Source organism: Mobula birostris, chromosome 11 (genome assembly GCF_030028105.1).
Source record: "Mobula birostris isolate sMobBir1 chromosome 11, sMobBir1.hap1, whole genome shotgun sequence".
Taxonomy (NCBI): domain Eukaryota; kingdom Metazoa; phylum Chordata; class Chondrichthyes; order Myliobatiformes; family Myliobatidae; genus Mobula; species Mobula birostris.
Window position 1 is genome coordinate 115,514,487 of NC_092380.1, and position 23,144 is coordinate 115,537,630.

The following is a 23,144-nucleotide window of genomic DNA, read 5'->3' on the forward strand; positions in this document are numbered from 1 at the left end:
TTGTAGAGGTGCCCTGCCCTATACAGCTGGGTACAGGTATCGATTTGAACCAATGTTTTGATTTCAAACGCTGGCATCCTCATCAGGGAGGATGCCTGTACATTTCTAATTCAGTAGTATTTATGCCCCTATTGTCCATCCCCTGACTGGTTAGTCCTCATCTAATCAGGTTTCCACTCCTCCACCATGTTTATAATCGAATCAGGAGGGTCGGACGATGGGCGTATAAATACCACCGGACTAGACTTGCCCAGGCACCATCCCTGATGAAGTTGGCAGAGTTTGTCATGGAAACGTCAGTTAAAGTCGATACCTGTACCCAGCTGGAAGCCCATGGAGAGTTTATTCATCATATACGCTGGGAAAGCACTGGATCCTTTTTGATGGAGGTTATTGCTGCTGAAGGAGGTTCTACCAGTTATTCAATACAAAGGTTCACATACTTTTTCCAGCCTGGACTGTGAATGATTAAACAATGTGTTCTATAAAGGCATGAAAAGTACAATTGTTTATGTGTTACTAGTTTAGACAGATCATGTTTGTCTATTATTGTGACTTAGATGAAGATCAGACCACATTTTATGCACAATTAATGCAGGAAAACCAGGTAGTTGCAAAGGGGTCACAAATTTTTTCTTGCAACTGTAAATCAGCCATGATGGAATGGCAGAGCAGACTTGATGTGCATTGCTTTGAGTTGGTAGACTGGTTCTTGGTTTTCATGTTCCTAATGCCAGGCAGGTTCCTTAAGGTTGAAATAGCCAGTGAGTGTTGGGGGTGTGTAGTAGGGATAAGCTCCCATTGCCTATTAAATGCTACCAATGCCATATATCTTAAACACAAAATAATCTGCAGGTGCTGGGGTCAAACCAACATTCACAACACACTGGAGGAACTCAGCAGGTCGGGCAGCATCCATGGAAAAGATCAGTCAACGTAAAGGTTCCGGCCCGAAACGTTGGCTGTCCTTTTCCACGGATGCTGCCCTACCTGCCATGTATCTTGAATCACCTCTCACAACCAGGTCACAATGAGCTTTTATTGATGAATTGCTGCTTGGAATTCTTGTCAAGTTAAATCTATATTTACTAGGAAGGAGTACTGGGCTGTTAACTCCTTGAGTGCTTGTTGTTACAGTTGGTTGTAGTAATGTTTCTGTCGAGCAGATTGGTTTTACTGTATTAAAGATGCCTTGCAAATGCAGGCTGATGTTAATTTGCTTTCTAAATCAGGTTTGATATCATTGGCGTATGTCGCGAAATAAGTTATATTGTTGCCGCAGTACATTGCAATGCAAAATAAAAAACACTATAAAATACTACAAGTGTGTATGCATGTGTGTATTTGTATATATGTGAATGTATATGTATATATGTTTTATATGTATATCGAAGACTATAAGATATAGGAGCAGATGCTTGATTGTTGGTAAGTAGGGTTAATATCTGACTTTCAAGAGCACTTGTGAGTTATGTTCCGGCTGGACTTAGTCCTTAAACTGCTGGAGAACAGTGCGGAAAGAACAGGTGCTGTTTTCTCCCGGTAGGGATTAGTTTTTAGTTCCAAGTGCTCCTGCCACATTTTGTCACCCTACAACCTTATCCTTCAATCTTTGAATTATGGAGGACAGCATGTGTATAAACGTCTCTCTCCAGCAGACTTCATCATGACTCCTGTACTTCTACTGTTTTTTAATGTTTCTTAATTGTACATATGATTTTGTTGTGCTCTATCACTGAGCAGCTGTGAACCATCTGATTGGCCTATCAGAGTTCTCTTTGGGAACTAGTTGACTTGATCAGCATTTCTGATCTGGCTATTGTTCACGATTGCACTTAATAAAAACAGATGGGTTGTTTGGTCCATTGAGTCTGCTCTGCCATTCAATCGTGACTGATACTTTTTTTTCCCTCCTGAGCCCCACTCTCCAGCCTTCTCCCTTTGATGTCGTGTCCAATCAAGAACCGATCAAGCTCTGCCTTAATTACACCCAATGCCCTGGCCTCCACAGCTGCCTGTGGTAATAAATTCCACAAATTCACCACCCTCTGGCTAAAGAAATTTCACTGCATCTCTGTTTTAGATGGATGACCCTCTATCTTGAGGCTGTGCCGTCTTGTCCTAGACTCCCACACCATGGAAAACATCCTTTCTACGTCTACTCTGTCTAGGCCTTTGAAAGGTTTTAATGAGATCCCCCTCATCCTTTTAAATTCCAGTGTGTACAGAGCCATCAAACGTTCGTTGTCTGATAACCCTTTCATTCCCAGAATCATCCTTGTGAATCTCCTCTAAACCCTCTCCAAAGCCAGCACACCTTCTCTTGGATGAGGAGCCCAACACTGTGCACAATACTTAAGGTGAGGTCTCACCAGTGCCTTATAAAGCCTCAGCATCACATCCCTGCTGTTGTATTCTAGACCTCTTGAAATGAATGCTAACATCGCATATGTATGTATATATGTGTACAGTATATGTAGTGTAAATAGAGAGGGGGGAAAAGTGAGGTAGTGTACATGGGTTCATTTGTCCATTCAGAAATCTGATGGTGTGGGAGAAGGTGCTGTTCCTGAAGCATTGAATGTGTGCCTAAAGGCTCCTGTACCACCTCCTTGATGGTAGTAATTAGAAGAGGGCATGTCCTAGGTGATGGGGGTCCTTAATGATGGATGCTGCCTTCTAGAGGCTTCGCCTTTTAAAGATGTCTTCAATGCTGGGGAGGCTAGTGCCCATGATGGAGCTGGCTGAGCTTACAACTTTCTGCAGCTTTTTCTAATCCTGTGCAGTGGCCTCTCCAGACCAAATGGTGATGCAACCAGTCAGAATGTTTTCCATGGTACATCGTAGAAAGCTGTGGGTATCTGTGGTGACATCAATTGTCCTCAAGCTCCTGATGAAATGTAGCCCCTGTCACACCTTGCAATTGCACCAATATGTTGGACCTAAGGATAAATCTTCAGCGATGTTGACACTCAGGAACATGAAACTGCTCACCCCATTGTGGTTCGAAGTTGATTAGTGGGAATGTCATTAATTTTGTCAAACACTTTTTATCTTTTTGGACTTTGAAGATGATGAGGCTGATGGTGCGGCTGAAGGAGTGGACGCTGAGAAATCTGGCACTGCAGAGAAGTGGGCAAGTGGCTCTGACGAGGAGATTGAAAATTGCCCAATCTGTCTCAATGCTTTCCGGGATCAGGCTATCGGAACTCCAGAGAGCTGTGTGCATTACTTCTGCCTCGATTGCATCCTCGAATGGGCAAAGGTGAGTGCTGTCAATGCACAGAGTGGATTGTGATGTTATAATCTATGGTTCTCTCAGAAGTCAGGAGAGAGGCACAAATTTGATGCTTCACAAATGTTTTATTAAGCATTGAGGGAAAAACAAAGAAAACACAAGCAGAATCTAGTAGCAGAAGGCTTAAAGGCAAAGAGACTAGGATCAAGATGGTGCAGCATTTTTATACCCTAGATCAGCAAAATTCCATTCAAATTTGCAGCTAAAAGGCAGTCTATGAGATAGCTCTTAATTAAATAATCCAGTACCCAGAGAAGATTCCAGAATCATACCAGTAGTATAACACAAGGGGACACATTGAACAACTGCATATACATATTATGACCACTAGGAAGCATAACACCCTGTCATATGCATATAAAAACTACTTAAGTACAACCAGATGATTAATTGTTAAACTGCAAAGAAAATAACAATTAAGTAGTCTAATTTACGAATTCAACAGTCAGATCCATCGTCAGTAACATGTGCTAAACTTGTGTCAAATTTGTGACCTTTCCAAACTTTATTAATGAATTAATGATTGACAGACATCTCCCTCTGGAGTAGTAACTGACGGATGTCAGCCTCCGGAGTAGTGTGTGACAGATGCCAGCCTTCGGGGCAGCAGCTGGCACACGTCACTCTCTGCTCACATATCTGCATCAGTTACGTGTTATCACCATAGCCATAGGAGCAGAATTAGGCCATTTGCCTACTGAGTCTACTCTGCCATTCACTCATGGCTGATCCTTTATTTCCCCTCCTCAGTTCCACTCCCTGGTCTTCTCCCCATTACTTTTGATGCCGTGTCCAATCAAGACCCTATCAATCTCCACCTTAAATACACCCAACGACCTGGCCTCCACAGTTGCCTGTGGTAACAAATTCCACAAATTCAACACCCTCTGGCTAAAGAAACTTTTCTGCGTGTTTTAAATGGACGTCCCTCTATGCTGAGGCTATCCCCTCTTGTTCTAGACTCTTCCACCATGGGAAACATCCTTTCCACATCAACTCTGTCTAGACCTTTCAACATTCGAAAGGTTTCAATGAGATCCCCCCTCATCCTTCTAAATTGCAGTGAGTACAGACCCAGAGCCATCAAACGTTCCTTGCATGATAACCCTTTCATTTCCGGAATCATCCTTGTGAACCTTCTCTGACTCCTCTCCAATGCCAGCACATCTTTTCTTAGATGAGGACCCCAAAACTGTTCACAATACTCAAGGTGAGGCCTCACCAGTGCCTTATAAAGCCTCAGCATTACACCCCTGCTCTTGTATTCTAGACCTCTTGAAATGAATGCTAACATTGCATTTGTCTTCCTCACCACTGACTCTACCTGCAAGTTAACCTTGCATTTTCCAACATTGTATTTCATTTACCACTTCCCTGCCCATTCTCCTAATCTGTCTAAGTCCTTCTGCAGCCGACCTGTTTCCTCAACACTACCTGCTCCTCCACCAATCTTTATATCATGTGCAAACTTGGCAACAAAACCATCTATTCCATCATCTAAATCGTTGATATACAGCCTAAAATGAAACGATCCCAGCACCAACCCCCTGTGGAACACCACTAGTCACTGGCAGCCAACCAGAAAAGAATCCTTTTATTCCCATTCACTGCCTCCTACCAATCAGCTAATTCTCTAACCATGCCAGTAACTTTCCTGTAATATCATGGGGTCTTAATTTGATAAGCAGTCTCATGTGCAGCACTTTGTCAAATGCCTTCTGAAAGTCCAAATATTCAACATCCGCTGCATCTCCTTCATCTATCCTGGTTGTAATTTCCTCGAAGAATTCTAATAGGTTAGTTAGGCAAGATTTTTCCTCAAGGAAAACAATGCTGACTTTGTCCTATCTTGTCCTGTGTCACTAAGCACTCCATAACCTCATCTATAACAATTGACACCAACATCTTCCCAGCGACTGAGGTCAGGCTAACTGGTCTATAACCTTTCTGTTGCCTTTCTCCTTTCTTAAAGAGTGAAATAACATTTGCAATTGTCCAGTCCTCTTGCACCATGACAGAGTCCAATGATTTTCGAAAGATCATCACTAATGTCTGCACAATCTCTCCCGCTGCCTCTTTCAGAACGCTAGGGTGCAGTTCATCTAGTCGGGGTGAATCAGAATCAGGTTTATTATCACTGGCGTGTGATGTACAATTTGTTAACTTAGCAGCAGTAGTTCAATGCAATACATATCTAGCAGAGAGAGAAAAAAAAATAGTAAGTTAATAAACTAGTAAATCAATTACATGTATTGAATAGATTTTTTTAAAATGTGCAAAAAACAGAAATACTGTATTTTTTTTTAAAAAGTGAGATAATATCCAAAGTTTCAATGTCCATTTGGGAATCAGTTGGCAGAGGGGAAGAAGCTGTTCCTGAATCGCTGAGTGTGTGCCTTCAGGCTTCTGTACCTCCTACCTGATGGTAACAGTGAGAAAAGGGCATGCCCTGGGTACTGGAGGTCCTTACTAATGCATGCTGCCTTTCTGAGACACCGCTTCCTAAAGATGTCCTGGGTACTTTGTAGGCTAGTGCCCAATATGGAGCTGACTAGATTTATAACCTTCTGCAGCTTCTTTCAGTTCTGTGCAGTAGCCCCTCCATACCAGACGGTGATGCAGCCTGTCAGAATGCTCCCCATGGTTCAACTATAGAAGTTTTTGAGTGTATTTGTTGACATGCCAAATCTCTTCAAACTCCGAATATAGTACAGCCACTGTCTTGCCTTCTTTATGGCTATATCGATATGTTGGGACCAGGTTAGGTCCTCAGAGATCTTGACACCCAGGAACTTGAAACTGCTCACTCTCTCCACTTCTGATCCTTCTATGAAGATTGGTATGTGTTCCTTCGTCTTACCCTTCCTGAAGTCCACAAGCAGCTCTTTCATCTTACTAATATTGAGTACCAGGTTGTTGCTGCGGCACCATTCCACTAGTTGGCATATCTCACTCCTGTATGCCCCCTCGTCACCACCTGAAATTCTACCAACAATGGTTGTATCATCTGCAAATTTGTGGATGGTATTTGAGCTATGCTTAACCACACAGTCGTGTATACAGAGAGAAGAGCAGTGGGCTAAGCACACACCCCTGAGGTGCACCAGTGTTGATCGTCAGCGAGGGGGATGTATTATCACCAATCCGCACAGTCTGTAGTCTTCTGGTTAGGAAGTCGAGGATCCAATTGCAGAGGGAGGTACAGAGGCTCAGGTTCTGCAACTTCTCAGTGAGGATTGTGAGAATGATGGTATTAAATGCTGAGCTATAGTCGATGAACAGTAGGTTTGTGTTGTCTAGGTGGTCTGAAGCTGTGTGCAGAGCCAATGAGATTGCATCTGCCGTTGACCTATTGTGGCGATAGGTAAATTGCAATGGGTCCAGGTCCTTGCTGAGGCACAAGTTCAGTCTAGTCATGACCAACCTCTCAAAGCATTTCATCACTGTCGATGTGAGTACTACCAAGCAATAGTCATTAAGGCAGTCCACATTATTCTTCTTAGGCACTGGTATAATTGTTGCCTTTTTGAAGCAAGTGGGAACTTCTGCCCGGAGCAGTGAGAGATTGAAAATGTCCTTGAATACTCTTGCTAGTTGGTTGGCACAGGTTTTCAGAGCCTTATCAGGTGCTCCATCAGGACCTTCTGCTTTGTGAAGGTTCACTCTTTTTAAAGACAGTCTGACATCAGCCTCTGAGACAGAGATCACAGGATCATCAGGTGCAGCAGGGATCTTCACAGCTGTAGTTGTGTTCTTCCTTTCAAAGCGTGCATAGAAGGCGTTGAGTTTATCTGGCAGTGAAGCTTCACTGCCATTCATGCTATTGGGTTTTGCTTTGTAGGAAGTAATGTCTTGCAGACCCTGCCAGAGTTGCCGTGCATCTGATAACGGCTCCAACCTCATTTGAAATTGTCTCTTCGCCCTTGAAATAGCTCTCCAGAAATCATACCTGGTTTTCTGGTACAGGCCTGGGTTGCCAGACTTGAATGCCACAGGTATAGCCTTCAGCAGACGATGTACCTCCTGGTTCATCCACGGCTTTTGGTTTGGGAATGTACAGTAAGTCTTTGTGGTCACACACTCATCCATACAGGTTTTAATGAAGTCAGTAACAACTGCAGCATGTTCATCCAGGTTCGAAGATGGATTACTGCCTCCTAAGGTGTTCTTTAACCTTAAGCTCCCTAATCACCTCCAGTTCATTATGTAACACCCAACCCAGTATAGCTGATCTCCTGGTAGGCTGAATGACAGACTGCTCTATAAAGCCATCTCTGAGGCATTCAAGAAACTCCCTCTCTTGAGATCCATTGCCAACTTGATTTTCCCAATTGACCTGCATATTGAAATCTCCCATGTCTATCTTAACGTTGCCCTTCTGACTCGCATTTTCTATTTGCTGTTGTAATCTGTGGTTCACATCCCAGCTGCTGTCTATACATCTACCATCCCTGTGTATAACTGCCATCAAGGTCCTTTCACCCTTGCAGTTTCTTAATTCAATCCACAAGGATTCAACATCTTATGATCCTATGTCACACCTTTCTACTAACTTCATGCTATTCTTCACCAACAGAGGCACACCATCCCCCGCCTACCTTCCTATCCCTTTTATACAGCGTGTGACCTTGAACATTCAGCTCCCAACTACAACCATCCTTCAGCCATGATTCAGTGATGGCCTCAACATCATACCTGACAATCTGTAATAGTGCAACAAGATCATCCACCTTATTTCTTATACTCCTTGCATTGAGATATAACACTTTGAATACTGTATTTGCTACCCTTTTTGATTCTGCATCCTTAATACTAAACCTACTGGCTGCAGTTTTGTCCTGTCATCTGCCTATTGTCCTCCTGTCATACATAACGCAAAGGGTATTTAATGTAGCAAGCACATATCACCCCTATACTTTTGATCAAACGCCTGTAAAATTATGTTCTCTTGTATTAGCTATTTACGCCCTGGGGAAAAGTCTCTGGCTGTCTGCTCTCTCATGGAGTCATAGAAAAGTACAGCACAGAAACAGGCCCTTCAGCCCACCTAGTCTGTGATGAAACAGTTAAGCTGCCTTATCCCATCAACCTGCACTGGGACCATGACCCTCCATACGTCTACCATCCATGTACCTATCTAAGCTTCTCTTAAATGTTGAAATCAACCCTGCATCCACTATTGGTGCTGACAGCTAGTTTCACACTCTCAACACCCTCTGAGTGAAGAATTTCCTCTTAAGCATTTCACCTTTCACCTTTAACCCATGACTTCTCATTCTAGACCCACTCAGCCTCAGTGGGAAAAGCTTGCTTGCATTTATCCTATCTGTACCCTTCATAATTTTGTATACCTCTGTCAAATCTCCTCTCATTCTCCTACGCTCCAGGAGAATAAAATCCTAACCTATTCAACATTTCCCTATAACTCTGGTTCTCAAGTCCTGGCAGCGTCCTTGTAAATGTTCTCTGCACTCTTTTAATTTTATTTATGTCTTTCCTGTAGGTAGGTGACCAAAACTGGCACACAATACTCTAGATTAGGCCTCACCAACATCTTATACAACTTCAATAAAACATCCCAACTCCTGTACTCAGTACATCCATTTATAAGGGCTAATGTGCCAAAAGCTTTCTTTATGATGTTATCTGTCTGTGATGCACTTTCAATGTATTATGGACTTGCATTCCTGGATTCCTGTTCTACAGAACTCTGCACTGGCCTGCTGTTCACTGTGTAAGTCCTGCCCTGTTTGGGCCTTTCAAAATGCAACACCTCACACTTATTGGCATTAAATTCAATTTGCCATTTTTCAGCCCATCTATGCAGCAGGTCCAGATCCCGCTGCAAACTTTGATAGTCTTCCTCGCTGTCTGCAACACTCCCAAACTCGGTGTCATCTGCAAATTTTCTGATCCAGTTTACCACATTATCATCCAGGTCATTGATATAGGTGATAAACAACAACGGACCCAGCACTGATCCCTGTGACACAACACTAGTCACAGGCCTCCAGACACAGAGGCAACCATCCACTACCGCTCTCCGGCTTCTCCCATGAAGCCAATGTCTAATCCCGTTTACTACATCCATCTTGAATGACAAACTTTCTTGATGAAGCTCTCATGTGGGACCTTGTCAAAGGCCTTGCTAAAGTCCATGTAGACGACATCCACTGCCTTGCATTCATCAACTTTCCAGCATTTATAAAGTCATGAAGTAATACTAATTCCGTAATTCTTATACTCAGCATCCTGACTGATGAAGGCCAGTAGGCTAAATGCTTTATTCACCACCCTGACTATCCGTGTATCTGCTTTCAATGAGTTATGCACTTGTACTCCTCAGTCGCTCTGTTCCATTACACTTCCTTCCGTCACCCTATCATTCATAGTACCTACTCTAGTTTGACTACTATCCAAATTGCATAACCTCACTCTTATCTGTACTGAAGTCCATTTCCCATTTTTAGGTCCACTTCCCCAACTGAACAAGATTCTCCTGTAATCTACGGTAACCTTCACTATCAATGACAGTTCCTAATTTTGTGTCATCCACAAACTTACTGATCAAGCCATGTGTATTGATATCAAAAGCATTTTTATAAATAATGAATAACAAGGTTCCCAACACTGACCTCTGCACAACAGTTTTAGTCACCAGCCTCAGTTCCAAAAGACAACCCAGTCCATCACGGGTAAAGCCCTCCCCACCACTGAGTATATCTACACAGAGCGCTGTTACAGGAAAGCAGCATCCATCATCGTGGACCCCTGCCATCCAAGCCATGCTGCTGCCTTACTGCTGCATTCAGGAAGGAAGTACAGGAGCCTTAGGACCCACATCACCAGGTTCAGGAACAGCTATTACCCCTCAACCTTCAGGCTCTTGAACCAGAGGGAAGAACTTCACTCAACTTCACTTGCCCATTCACTGAACTGTTACCACAACCTATGGGCTCACTTTCAGGGCTCTTCATGTCATGTTCCTGATATTGATTGCTTATTTATTTACTTATTAGTATTTTTTTTTTTTTGCATTTGCAGAGTTTGTTTTTTTCCCCCACATTGGTTGTTTATCTTGTGTGGGGTCTTTCATTGATTATATTGTGCTTCTTTGTATTTACTGTGAATACGCATTTTAAACCTTTAAACACCACCATTTGCTTCTTACCGCGAAGCCAATTTTTAAATCTTTTCAGTCTGTTTTCACCTCTATTCTTATGTAGGAAAGTGCTGAAGGAGTGGTTTGAAGGTCAGACACAGAAGAGTACCTTCTATGTTCTACCTTCAGCCCACCTTGTAACCTACTCCAAGATCAATTTAACATTTCCTACCTGCATAATCCACTGTTTTCCTTTCATCCATGTGCTTATGTGAGAGTCTCTTAAATGTCTCTTATGTATCTGCTCTGCCACCTCTTCTGGTCCATTGCTTCATGTAGCCATCACTCTGTGCAAAACACCTGCCTCTGACATTAACCACCCCATACTTTCCTCCAATCACCTTAAAATCATGTCCCCTGATATTAGCCATTCGTGCCTTAGGAACAAGTCTGGTTGTCCAATTATTCCGTGACTTCTGTTTACTTAAGGTAACTTAAGGGTAATTTTTGATTTATTTTTTTTCATCCAATACAAGATTTTTAATAATGTAAATTAGATGTCAGAGAATTTTATTTCAGCTGGACAGTGGGTGTATCAGTCCAGTTGAAGAAAAGGGGTGTTTTATAGAATAGTACAGCACAGTACAGGCCCTTCGGCCCACAATGTTGTGCTGACCCTCAAACCCTGCCCCCCATATAAACCCCCACCTTAAATTCCTCCATATACCTGTCTAGTAGTCTCTTAAACTTCACTAGTGTATCTGCCTCCACCACTGACTCAGGCAGTGCATTCCACGCACCAACCACTCTCTGAGTAAAAAACCTTCCTCTAATATCCCCCTTGAACTTCCCACCCCTTACCTTAAAGCCATGTCCTCTTGTATTGAGCAGTGGTGCCCTGGGGAAGAGGCGCTGGCTGTCCACTCTGTCTATTCCTCTTATTATCTTGTACACCTCTATCATGTCTCCTCTCATCCTCCTTCTCTCCAAAGAGTAAAGCCTTAGCTCCCTTAATCTCTGATCATAATGCATACTTTCTAAACCAGGCGGCATCCTGGTAAATCTCCTCTGTACCCTTTCCAATGCTTCCGCATCCTTCCTATAGTCAGGTGACCAGAACTGGGCACAGTACTCCAAGTGTGGCCTAACCAGAGTTTTATAGAGCTGCATCATTACATCGCGACTCTTAAACTCTATCCCTTGACTTATGAAAGCTGACACCCCATAAGCTTTTTTAACTACCCTATCCACCTGTGAGGCAACTTTCAGGGATCTGTGGACATGTACCCCGAGATCCCTCTGCTCCTCCACACTACCAAGTATCCTGCCATTTACTTTGTACTCTGCCTTGGAGTTTGTCCTTCCAAAGTGTACCACCTCACACTTCTCCAGGTTGAACTCCATCTGCCACTTCTCAGCCCACTCCTGCATCCTATCAATGTCTCTCTGCAATCTTTGACAATCCTCTACACTGTCTACAACACCACCAACCTTTGTGTCGTCTGCAAACTTGCCAACCCACTCTTCTACCCCCACATCCAGGTCGTTAATAAAAATCACGAAAAGTAGAGGTCCCAGAACAGATCCTTGTGGAACACCACTAGTCACAATCCTCCAATCTGAATGTACTCCCTCCACCACCATCCTCTGCCTTCTGCAGGCAAGCCAATTCTGAATCCACCTGGCCAAACTTCCCTGGATCCCATGTTCTCCAAAAATGTGAGTTGACAGCTTTAGAATTGATAGACAGTATTGGTACTCTATTGTATAACACCAATGTGGTGGTACTCTATTCAAGTGAAGTCAAATTCAAGTTTATTGTCATTCAACTGTACTAATGTATGCTGTCAAACAAAATAGCATTCCTCCAGACCAAGGTGCACAGCACACTACATATAACTCTCACACATAGCACATAGAGTAATATTACCACAAATGAGACCTGGGTGGTGGCAGGGAGTTCAGTAGTTTCGCATCCTAACAGTCTTTGTCTTAATGATATGGTACTTCCTACTTGATGGTAGGGGTTCAGTGAGATTGTCGGACGGATGAGAGAGATTACAGTAATGCTAAGATTCCTGTGTACACAGCGCTCCTGATAAATATCTCTGGTGGGTGAAAGGGAGACCCTGATGATACTCTCAGCATTCTTTGCGATCCCTTGTAGTGTCTTGCAGTCAAATGCCTTGCAATTCCCATACCAGACAGAGATTCAGCTGGTCAGGACACTGGATGGTGCTGCTGTAAAAATTGGTTAAAATAGGCGTGAGGGGAGCCTCAATCTCCTATCTCCTTTGTATAAAACACCAGTGTGGTAGTACTCTATGGTATAAAATACCAATGTGGTGGTTGGATATTGTATAAAACACCCATATGTATGTGCTCCATTGATGGAGTGTTTGTACTCTGAGTGTAAAGGGCTCTGGGATGTTTGAGATGGTGAAAGGTGTTGTGGAAGTGTGAGTGTATCTTTTTTTTGCTTCCAGATGTAGAGGCACATCTGGGATAAATACAGTGGATTCTGGTTAATTGGGGCAGCTGTTTGTTTGGGACAACTCTTAAAGAACAAAAACAAATTGAGAAAATAGCTAGGATGTTATTTTGTTTATTTGGGACACGATGTTGCTTAATTGGGACAGGGACTGTTGTCGAGTGGTTTCTAACTAGTGTCAGTCCCTTGCACTTGTGTGGCTGACCGATAGACACTACACCAAGCTTAGAGCAAACAGTTTAAAATAACGTCACTTGTGTGCTTGTGTTCAAAAAGTGATCTTTGTCACTGCTCATTGGTGAACAATCAGCAATAAGACAATTCCAAACTGTTTTGTTTATTCTGCTTTCAAGGGTTCAGGCTTGGGGATGCCAGAAATGGCTGGGAATGAAAATAAAACTATTTCACTACTTCAGCAAGTTAGGAGCTGTGAAGAATTTGAAGGTATCGACAATAATCTTTAATGTTACAATGAAAATGAAGATTTGAGGATACAGTCGTTGAAAGCATGTATAAAGGCAGTCCATTATCTGCACTCGGTGTCTGCACTGATTTTGCTTATTGTGTATGCTGAATGAATTCCTCCGTCAATAACTATCTGAAACTAATAGTTGTATAGTACTGTAGTACTATTGATAGAGTTCTAATTTGTTCTGTATTTCATTTAAATTCATAATTTGTTACTCATGTTGTTTTTTTAATACCTTTTTAACTATTTCCATGGAACTTCGGCTAATTGAGACAGCTGCTTATTTAGGCCAAAATGAAATGGTCCTGATGTGTTCCAATAAACTGGAATCCACTGTACCTAAAAACCAAGTTGTAAAATTACAAAGCAGAGTGATTAATCTGAGCTTCACCAAGTCAACGGAAATGTCCTGATGTGTTTTAAACATTATTTCTCCAACAGAATGCCAATTCATGTCCCGTGGATCGAATAACTTTCAAGCACATCTGTGTTCGTACTCATTTTGGGGGGGCGGTTTTAAAGAAGGTGAGTTAGTATGCAAATTGTTCCTTGCATTGATGCACACAATGGAGAAACCATTTACTTATTTCCTCATTTGGTAAAGATGCCCATTGTTAAGGTGGGTGGGGATAGAGGTGGTATGGGGCAGTCATTTTCTGGAACTTTGCGCTAGTGTGTGATTCTGGGTGAAGATTGGGAGAGTTTAGGTTATCCTATCCTGACCTGAACGGGCAAGTATGTGTAACATTCAATATACAACAGTACAGCACAGTATAAACAGAGGAGATTCTGCAGGTACAACGCAAACACGAGGAAATCTGCAGATGCTGGAGATTCTGCAGGTGCTAGAAAACCAGAGCAATACACACAAAATACTGGAGGGACTGAGCATGTCAGGCTGCATCTATGGAGGGGGAATAAACAGTTGATATTTTTGGCTGAGAGTTTTGATCCATCAACTATTCATTTTCCTTCATTGATGCTGCCTGACGTGCTGAGTTCCTCTGGCATTTTGTGCAACACAGTATAGGCTCTCTAACCTTTTAACCTACTCCAAGATCAATCTAAACCTTCCCTACCACATAAACCTCCTTTTTTCTATCATCCATGTGTCTATCACATGGTTAGCATTGGATCCTGGGAGAACAAATTGTGTCTGGTGAAATAGTCCGTTTTGTTTTACAAATGAACCTGACATACCTCTCTATAGTGTCCCTTTCTTTCCCACCGATACCAACACCCCCAACAATATAACACAGCTTCCAAATTGTTTAGAACATAGAACAGGAACAGGCCCTTTGGCTCACAATATTGTGTCAAACCAATTAAATGAATAATCAAATGGTAAAGTTAAACTACTCCCTTATGCCTACACAATGTCCATATTCCTCCATTTTCTTCACATTCATATTGGTTCATGTTCATTTTGAGAGCTGATATGAGTCGCATAATAAAGTGGATATCGTGACCATCAGATATTTAAGTGCTAAGAGTTTAAATTCCTTTTGAAGCTTCCAGTGCAGAACGCGAACCAAGACAATGAAGAGGAGCAGGAGGACGTGACAAATTGTGAGGTGTGTGGACGAAGTGACCGGGAAGATAGCCTTCTCCTCTGTGATGGTTGTGATGCGGGGTATGTAAACACACGTAAGCTAATGCTATCGAGACATTGGTAGTTGATTAAATTACAGTGGCATTCTGATGTCTGATCAAATGTTTATCCAAAGCCCAACACAGCTGTGAGGAATGTTTTCAGATTATATTCACTGCACTTGTTAGAGTATTGTTACTTCAAAGTTCTTGTGTATAAGTCACTCTAGAAACAATAGGCTGCAGAAACATTACTGCTGATGTTCCCAAATTGTTAAGTACTAAGTGATAACTACTCTTTGACAATAACTGCTATATTACCTTAACTTTGAAACTCAGATTCAAAACTAGGTAATGATAGAGATCTAGAAGATTATAAGGCTAGCGGGAAGGAGTTTAAGAATGAAATTAGGAGAGGCAGAAGGGGCCATGAGAAGGCCTTGGCAAGCAGGATTAAAGAAAACCCCAAGGCATGCTACAAGTATGTGAAGAGCAAGAGGATAAGACATGAGAGAATAGGACCAATCAAATGTGACAATGGAAAAGTGTGTATGGAACCGGAGGCGATAGCTGAGGTACTTAATGAATACTTTGCTTCATTATTCACTATGGCGATTGTAGGGATGACTTACAGTGGACTGAAAAGCTTGAGCAAATAGACATTAAGAAAGAGGATGAGCTGGCGCTTTTGGAACGCATCAAGTTGGATTAGTCTCCAGGACTGGATGAGATGTACCCCAGGCTGCTGTGAGAGGTGAGGGAGGAGATTGCTGAGCCTCTGGCAATGATCTTTGCATCATTAATGGGGACAAAGGAGGTTCCGGAGGATTGGAGGGTTGCGGATGTTGTTCCCTTATTCAAAAAAGGGAGTAGAGATAGCCCAGGAAATTATAGACCAGTGAGTCTTACTTCAGTGATTGGTAAGTTGATGGAAAAGATCCTGAGAGGCAGGATTTATGAACATTTGGAGAGGCATAATATGATTAGGAATAGTCAGCATGGCTTTGTCAAAAGCAGGTTGTGCCTTACAAGCCTGATTGACTTTTCTGAGGATGTGACTAAACATGTTGATGAAGGTAGAGCAGTAGATGTAGTGTATATGGATTTCAGCAAGGCATTTGATAAGGTACCCCATGAAAGGCTTATTGAGAAAGTAAGGAAGCATGGAATCCAAGGGGATCTTGCTTTGTTGATCCAGAACTGGCTTGCCCACAGAAGGCAAAGAGTGGTTGTACATGGGTCATATTCTGCATGGAGGTTGGTGATCAGTGGTGTGCCTCAGGGATCTATTCTGGGACCCCTCCTCTTTGTGATTTTTGTAAATGACCTGGATGATGAAGTGGAAGGATGGGTTAGTAAATTTGCTGATGACACAAAGGTTGGGGGTGTTGTGGATAGTGTGGAGGGCTGTCAGAGGTTACGGCGGGACAAAGATAGGATGCAAAACTGGGCTGAGAAGTGGCAGATGGAGTTCAACCCAGGTAAGTGTGAGGTGGTTCATTTTGGTCAGTCAAATATGATGGCAGAATGTAGTATTAATAGTAAGACTCTTGGCAGTGTGGAAGATCAGAGGGATTTTGGGGTCCAAGTGAACAGGACACTCAAAGCTGCTTCAGAGGTTGACTCTGTGGTTAAGAAGGCATACAGTGCATTGGGCTTTATCAACTCTGGGATTGAGTTTAAGAGCTGATAGGTAATGTTACAGCTATATAGGACCCCGATTAGCTCCACTTGGAGTACCATGCTCAGTTCTGGTCACCTCACTGCAGGAAGGATGTGGAAACCATAGGAAGGGTGCAGAGGAGATTTACAAGAATGTTGCCCGGATTGGGGAGCATGCCTTATCAGAATAGGTTGAATGAACTCAGCCTTTTCTCCTTGGAGTGGCGTAGGATAAGAGGTGACCTGATAGAGGTGTATAAGATAATGAGAGGCCTTGGTTGTGTGGATAGTCAGAGGCTTTTTTCCAGGGCTAAAATGGCTAACACGAGAGGGCACAGCTTTAAGGTGCTTGGAAATAGGTACAGAGGAGATGTCAGGGGTAAGTTTTTTTTTTACACAGAGAGTGGTGAGTACGTGGAATGGGCAATGGTGGTGGAGGCGGATACGATGGAGTCTTTTAAGAGACTCCTGGGTAGGTACATGGAGCTTAGAAAAATAGAGGGTAATGGGTAACCGTAGGTAATTTCTAAAGTAAGTATATATTCGGCATAGCATTGTGGGCTGAAGGGTCTGTATTATGCTGTAGTTTTTCTGTGTTTCTATGTTTCTAACTACCTAACCCACACTGAAATATCAAGCCCCTCCATCCTTTTTCTGCCTTAATCCTAACCTCATTACCCCTGCCTAACTGAGAGACTGCATGTTTCTTGCTGTATAGTATTCAGTCAGCTATTTTCTTTTTATAGATAAATGAGGCATTCACAATAATAATACTTCAAATAATTTCATAGCTCTCAGTGGGCAGCAAATCAGCGATAAATCCAAGTCTGAATTCCATTTGGTAAAATCAAGAGTTACCCACATCTGAAAAGTAGCAATTAAGGCAATTTGTGAAACTTCCAACCAACATTATCTTGACTAAACTGAAATCATCTCCTCTGGAGACAAATGCACGGAGGTCAGTGAATATGAGACCCTCTTGGTTTCATTCTTGGACCTTGGAGAATGTTTCCAGGATGCACTATAGTGATGTAATTGGGACCAGAAGCTTGGAGGCTTATTTTTATTATTTAGCAATAAAACACTGCATAGAACCATTGAGTTCCCATTGCTCAATTACATCCACTTGACCAATTAACCTTCTAGCCTGTATGTTGTAGGAATATGGGAGGAAACTGGAGTATCTGGAGTAAACTCATGCGGTCACAGGGATAAGGTACAAATCCTTAAAGACATTGGAATTAAACCTGGGGCACAGGCGCTGTAATAGCATTACGCTAAGTGCTGCATGACCATGCTGCTCTTGTAGTTGAATGTGTATCTGGTTAGCTCTGATTTCCACTGACCAGGTGATCATTTGAAGTCCCATATTCTAATCCCTCAAACACATAAGCATGTGTCTTTAACAGATGACCCTGGGGTAGCAGGGGACACAATGAAAAAGAAGAGTGGCTCTAGTGGAAAGCCAGTGTCTAAAATCTTAACCGCAGAATGGCAGAGAGGACCCATACTGATCAATCACATTGTTTTCAGTTTCAAATTTGACACTGATCTGATGTTGTCGTTACAGCAGGAAGGGAAGCTTATGGCTGAAGTAGACATGCACCCACAATTTTCAATGGACTGTTGGTTGATTGTCATTGTATTACACAAACAGGAGACTCGTGAAGTCTGATTTCAGAATCAGATATTTCATAATTGAGATATAACATGAATTTGATGTTCTCTGTTTTATGGGACATAATTTTAATGTGATTGTAGGAAAGTATAAGGGCAATATCAGAGGTAAGTTCTTAACACAGAGTGGTGTGTGTGTAGAATGTGCTACTGGGGGTAGTGGTAGCGGCAGATACATTAGGGACATTTAGTAAACTCTTTATGGGCACATGGATGACAGAAAAATGGAGGGCTATGTAGGAGGGAAGGGTTAGATTGATCTTAGAATGTGTTAAAACATTGGCACAATATTGTAGGCCAAATGCTCTACACTGTGCTGTAATGTTCTACTGTATATTTTGTGGCAGTACTACAGTGCAAAGACAAAAATGCCTTCATTAGTCAGGATTAAGGTAATGTTGCAGCTCTATAAACCTCTCATTAGACTACACTTGGAATATTGTGTTCAGTTCTGGTTGCCTCATAATGGGAAAGATGTAGAAGTTTTAGGGAGGGTGTAGAGGAGAGTTACCAGGATGTTGCCTGCGTAAGAGGACATGTCTTATGAGGATAGGTTGAGTGAGCTAGGGCTTTTCTCCTAGAGTGAAGGAGGATAAGAGATGACTTGATAGAGGTGTGCAAGATGATAAGAGGCATATATCGAATGGACAACCAGAGACATTTTCCCCAAGGTGGAGATGACAAACATGGGGTGGAAAATTTTAAGGTGTTTGGAGGAAAATATGGGAGAGGGGGTGGTGGAGATGCCAGCTGGATTTTTTACATAGAGTGGTGGTTGTATGAAACACCCTGCCAAGGGTGGTGGGAGAGGCAGATAGATTAGGGACATTTGAGGGACTCTTAGATAGGCACGTGGGTGATAGAAAAAATGGAGGAATATGGATGGTGTAGGAGGGAAAGTTAGATTGATCATAGAGTAGGTTAAAAGGTCAGCAAAATATTGTGGGTCGAAGAGCCTGTACTTTGTTGTAGAGTTATAGTCATAGAAAATACAATGCAGAAACATGCCCTTCAGCCCATCTAGATCATGCTGGAACATTTAAACAGCCTACTCCCATCAACCTGCACTGGAACCATAGCTCTCCATTCCCCTTCCATGTATGTACTTATCCAAACTTATCTTAAACATTGAAATTGAGCTTGCACGCACTACTTGCGCTGGCAACTCATTCCACACTCTCACAACCATCTGAGTGAAGAAGTTTCCCCTCATGTTCCCCTTAAGCCTTTCACCTTTCACCCTTAGCCTGTAACCCAAGATCTCTAGTTGTTGTTCCACCTAACCACAGTGGGAAAAGCCTGCTTACATTTACCCTATCTATATTCCTCATAATTTTGTATACTGTCAAATCTCCCCTCAATCTTCTACATTCCAAGGAATAAATTCTAACCAATCTTTCCATATAACTCAGGTCCTCCAGACCTGGCAATGTCTTTGTAAATTTTCTCTGTACTCTTTCAACCTTACTTACATCTTCCCTGTAGATAGGAGACCAAAACTGCACACAATATTCCAAACTGGGGCTCACAAATGTCTTATACCACTTCAACATAACATCCCATCTCCTGCACTTGATACTTTGATTTATGAAGGCTGATGTACCAAAAGCTTACTTTACGACCCTACCTACCAGTGATACCACTTGCAATAAATTAAGGACCTGTATTTGCAGGTCCCTTTGTCCTACCGCACACCTCAGTGCCCTAACTTTCACTCTGTAAGACCTTCTGTGGTTGGTCCTACTGAAGTGCAAAACCTTACACTGGTCTTCATTGAATTCCATCTGCTGTTTCTCAGCCTATTTTGCAGGTGGTTCAGATCTGTCTGCAAGCCATGATAGTCTTCCTTGCTCTCCTCACTAGTATTAAATGTTCTTATATCTAAGGATTATAAAGACAAACAGTGCAACAAAAAAGGAGTAATGAGGTAATGTTCATGGCTGAAGGTGGAGGGGAACCAAGCTGAATCAGTTCCTCATTGATTTTGAGATGGGGTGGTAGCAATTTAATCTCCAATGTAATGTGTACTCATTTTAAACATTGCTCTCTGTCCTGTTGATATTTTTGTTGTAAATTTTGCCACATTTATAAAGGACAGTGCTGTGTAAATCAGTAATGCTGTTATTACACTACGCAGCACATGATGAGTTTGGTGGTCATGGTATGATGTATTTATGTTGACATCTTCTTGGAGTCCAAAATAACTTGCTATCACTTCAGTTCTGCAGACTCTGCGCGAGGTGAGGCAGGTGCAACTTGAGGGGGTGAGTGGGTCATTTGGAATATTGAGAGGTTGGTGGGTCATTGGGGATATTGAGTTTATAAGATATAGGAGTAGAATTAAGCCATTTGACCCATCGAGTCTGCTCTGTCATTTCATCATAGCTGATCCATTTCCCTCAACCCCAGCTTTCTCTTTATACTTACTCTATCTAGGCCTCTCAACATTCAATAGGTTTCAATGAGATACCCCCACCTATTCTTCAAAATTCCAGCGAGTACAGGTCCAAAGTCTTCAATCATTGCTCATATGATAACCCTTTCGTTCCCAGAATAAGAGGTTTATTATCACCAGCATGTGTCATGAAATTTGTTAACTTAGCAGCAACAGTTCCAATGCAATAAATAATATAGAAGAAGAAAATAATATTAATAATAATAAATCAATTACAATATATGTATATTGAATAGATTAAAAATTGTGCAAAAAAACAAATAATATATATTAAAAAAGTGAGGTAGTGTACATGGGTTCAATGTCCATTTGAGAATCAGATGGCAGAGGGGAAGAAGCTGTTCCTGAATCGCTGAGTGTGAGCCTTCAGGCTTCTGTTCCTCCTACCTGATGGTAACAGTGAGAAAAGGGCATGCCCTGGGTGCTGAGGGCCTTAATAATGGACGCTACCTTTCTGAGACACCACTCCTTGAAAATGTCCTGGGTACTTTGTAGGCCCTCTGCAGCTTCTTTCAGACCTGTGCAGTAGCCCCCGCCCCCCCATTCCATACAGTGATGCAGCCTGTTAGAATGCTGTAGTCTATAGTACATCTATAGACGTTTTTGAGTGTACGAGGCATGATTGATAAGTTTGTGGCTTATGGTAGAAGGAGTCAATTTTAGAAAACCTAGCACATTTATTTTTCAACATAGTCCCCTCCTACATTTACACACTTAGTCCAGCGATCATGGAGCATACGGATCCTTTCTTTGTAGAAGTGGTCCACAGCAGGGGTGACTGATAAGTTTGTTGCCTAAGGTAGAAAGAGATGAGTTATTAATTTCAAACTTTCTGCATTATCACTCAAAGAGTTGAACTGCATGTGCATGTAATGAGAGCGTCTTGGACCTCCAGGTGGTCCACAGCAGGGGTGATTGATAAGTTTGTGGCCCAAGGTAGAAGGAAATGAGTTATACAGCTCTCATTACATGCATGTGCAGTTCAACTCTGAGTGAAAATGCAGAAAGTTTGAAGTTAATAACTCATCTCCTTCTACCTTAGGCCATGAACTTATCAATCACCTTTGCTGTGGACCACTTTCTGGGGGTCCAAGATGCTGACTTCTACAAAGAAGGGATCCATATGCTCCACGACTGCTGGACTAAGTGTGTAAATGTAGGAAAAACAAATGTGCTAGGTTTTCTAAAATTGACTCCTTCTACCTTAGGCCATGAACTTATCAATCACCCCTCATACTTGTTGACATGCCAAATCTCTTCAAGCTCCTAATGAAGTATAGTCGCTGTCTTGCCTTCTTTATAACTGCTTCAATATGTTGGGACCAGGTTGGGTCCTCAGAGATCTTGACAGCCAGGAACTTGAAACTGCTCACTGTCTCCACTTCTGATCCCTCTATGAGGATTGGTATGTGTTCCTTCGTCTTACTGTTCCTGAAATCCACAATCAGCTCTTTTGTCTTACTGACGTTGAGTGCAAGGTTGTTGCTGCAGCACCACTCCACTAGTTGGCATATCTCACTCCTGTACGCCCTCTCATTTCCATCTGAGATTCTATCAACAATGGTTGTATCATCAGCAAATTTATAGATGGTATTTGAGCTATACCTAGCCACACAGTCATGGGTATAGAGAGAGTAGAGCAGTGGACTAAGCACACACCCCTGAGGTGCACCAGTGTTGATTGTCAGCGAGGAGGATATGTTTTCACCAGTCCGCACAGATTGTGGTCTTCCATTTAGGAAGTCAAGGATTCAATTGCAGGGGGAAGTACAGAGGCCCAGGTTCTGCAATTTCTCAATCAGGATTGTGAGAATGATGGAATTAAACGCTGAGCTATATTCAATGAATAGCATCCTGACATAGGTATTTGTACTGTCCAGATGGTCTTAGGCCATGTGGAGAGCCATTGAGATTGCATCTGCTGTTGATCTTGTGGCGATAGGCAAATTGCAATGGGTCCAGGTCCTTGCTGAGGCACAAGTTCAGTCTAATCGTGACCAACCTCTCAAAGCATTTCATCACTGTAGATGTGAGTGTTACCAGGCGACAGTCATTAAGGCAGCTCACATTATTCTTCTTAGGCACTGGTATAATTGTTGCCTTTTTGAAGCAAGTGGAACTTCTGCCTGTGGCAGTGGGAGGTTGAAAATATCCTTGAATATTCCCGCTAGTTGGTTGGCACAGGTTTTCAGAGCTTTGCCAGGTACTCCTTCAGGATCTTACACCCTGCGAGAGTTCACCCTCTTTAAAGGCAGCCTAACATTAGCCTCTGAGACAGAGCAAACAGGATCATCAGATGCAGCAGGGATCTTCACAGTTGTAGTTGTGTTCTCCCTTTCAAACTGGGCATAGAAGGCATTGAGTTCATCTGGTAGGAAAGCATGGCTGCCATTCATGCTA

General features: G+C 42.4%; 1 protein-coding gene across 2 annotated transcripts in view; it reads left to right on the forward strand.

Annotated features, from left to right (window-relative positions):
- Window positions 1-23,144, forward strand: part of phrf1 (PHD and ring finger domains 1) — a 195,397-nt gene that overhangs the window by 28,498 nt on the left and 143,755 nt on the right. For both annotated transcript variants that reach the window (XM_072272921.1, XM_072272922.1), the window contains exons 4-6: window positions 3,072-3,265; window positions 13,802-13,885; window positions 14,872-14,993. In XM_072272921.1, the coding sequence (XP_072129022.1) occupies window positions 3,072-3,265; window positions 13,802-13,885; window positions 14,872-14,993 (400 nt within the window). The remainder of the gene's footprint in view (window positions 1-3,071; window positions 3,266-13,801; window positions 13,886-14,871; window positions 14,994-23,144) is intronic.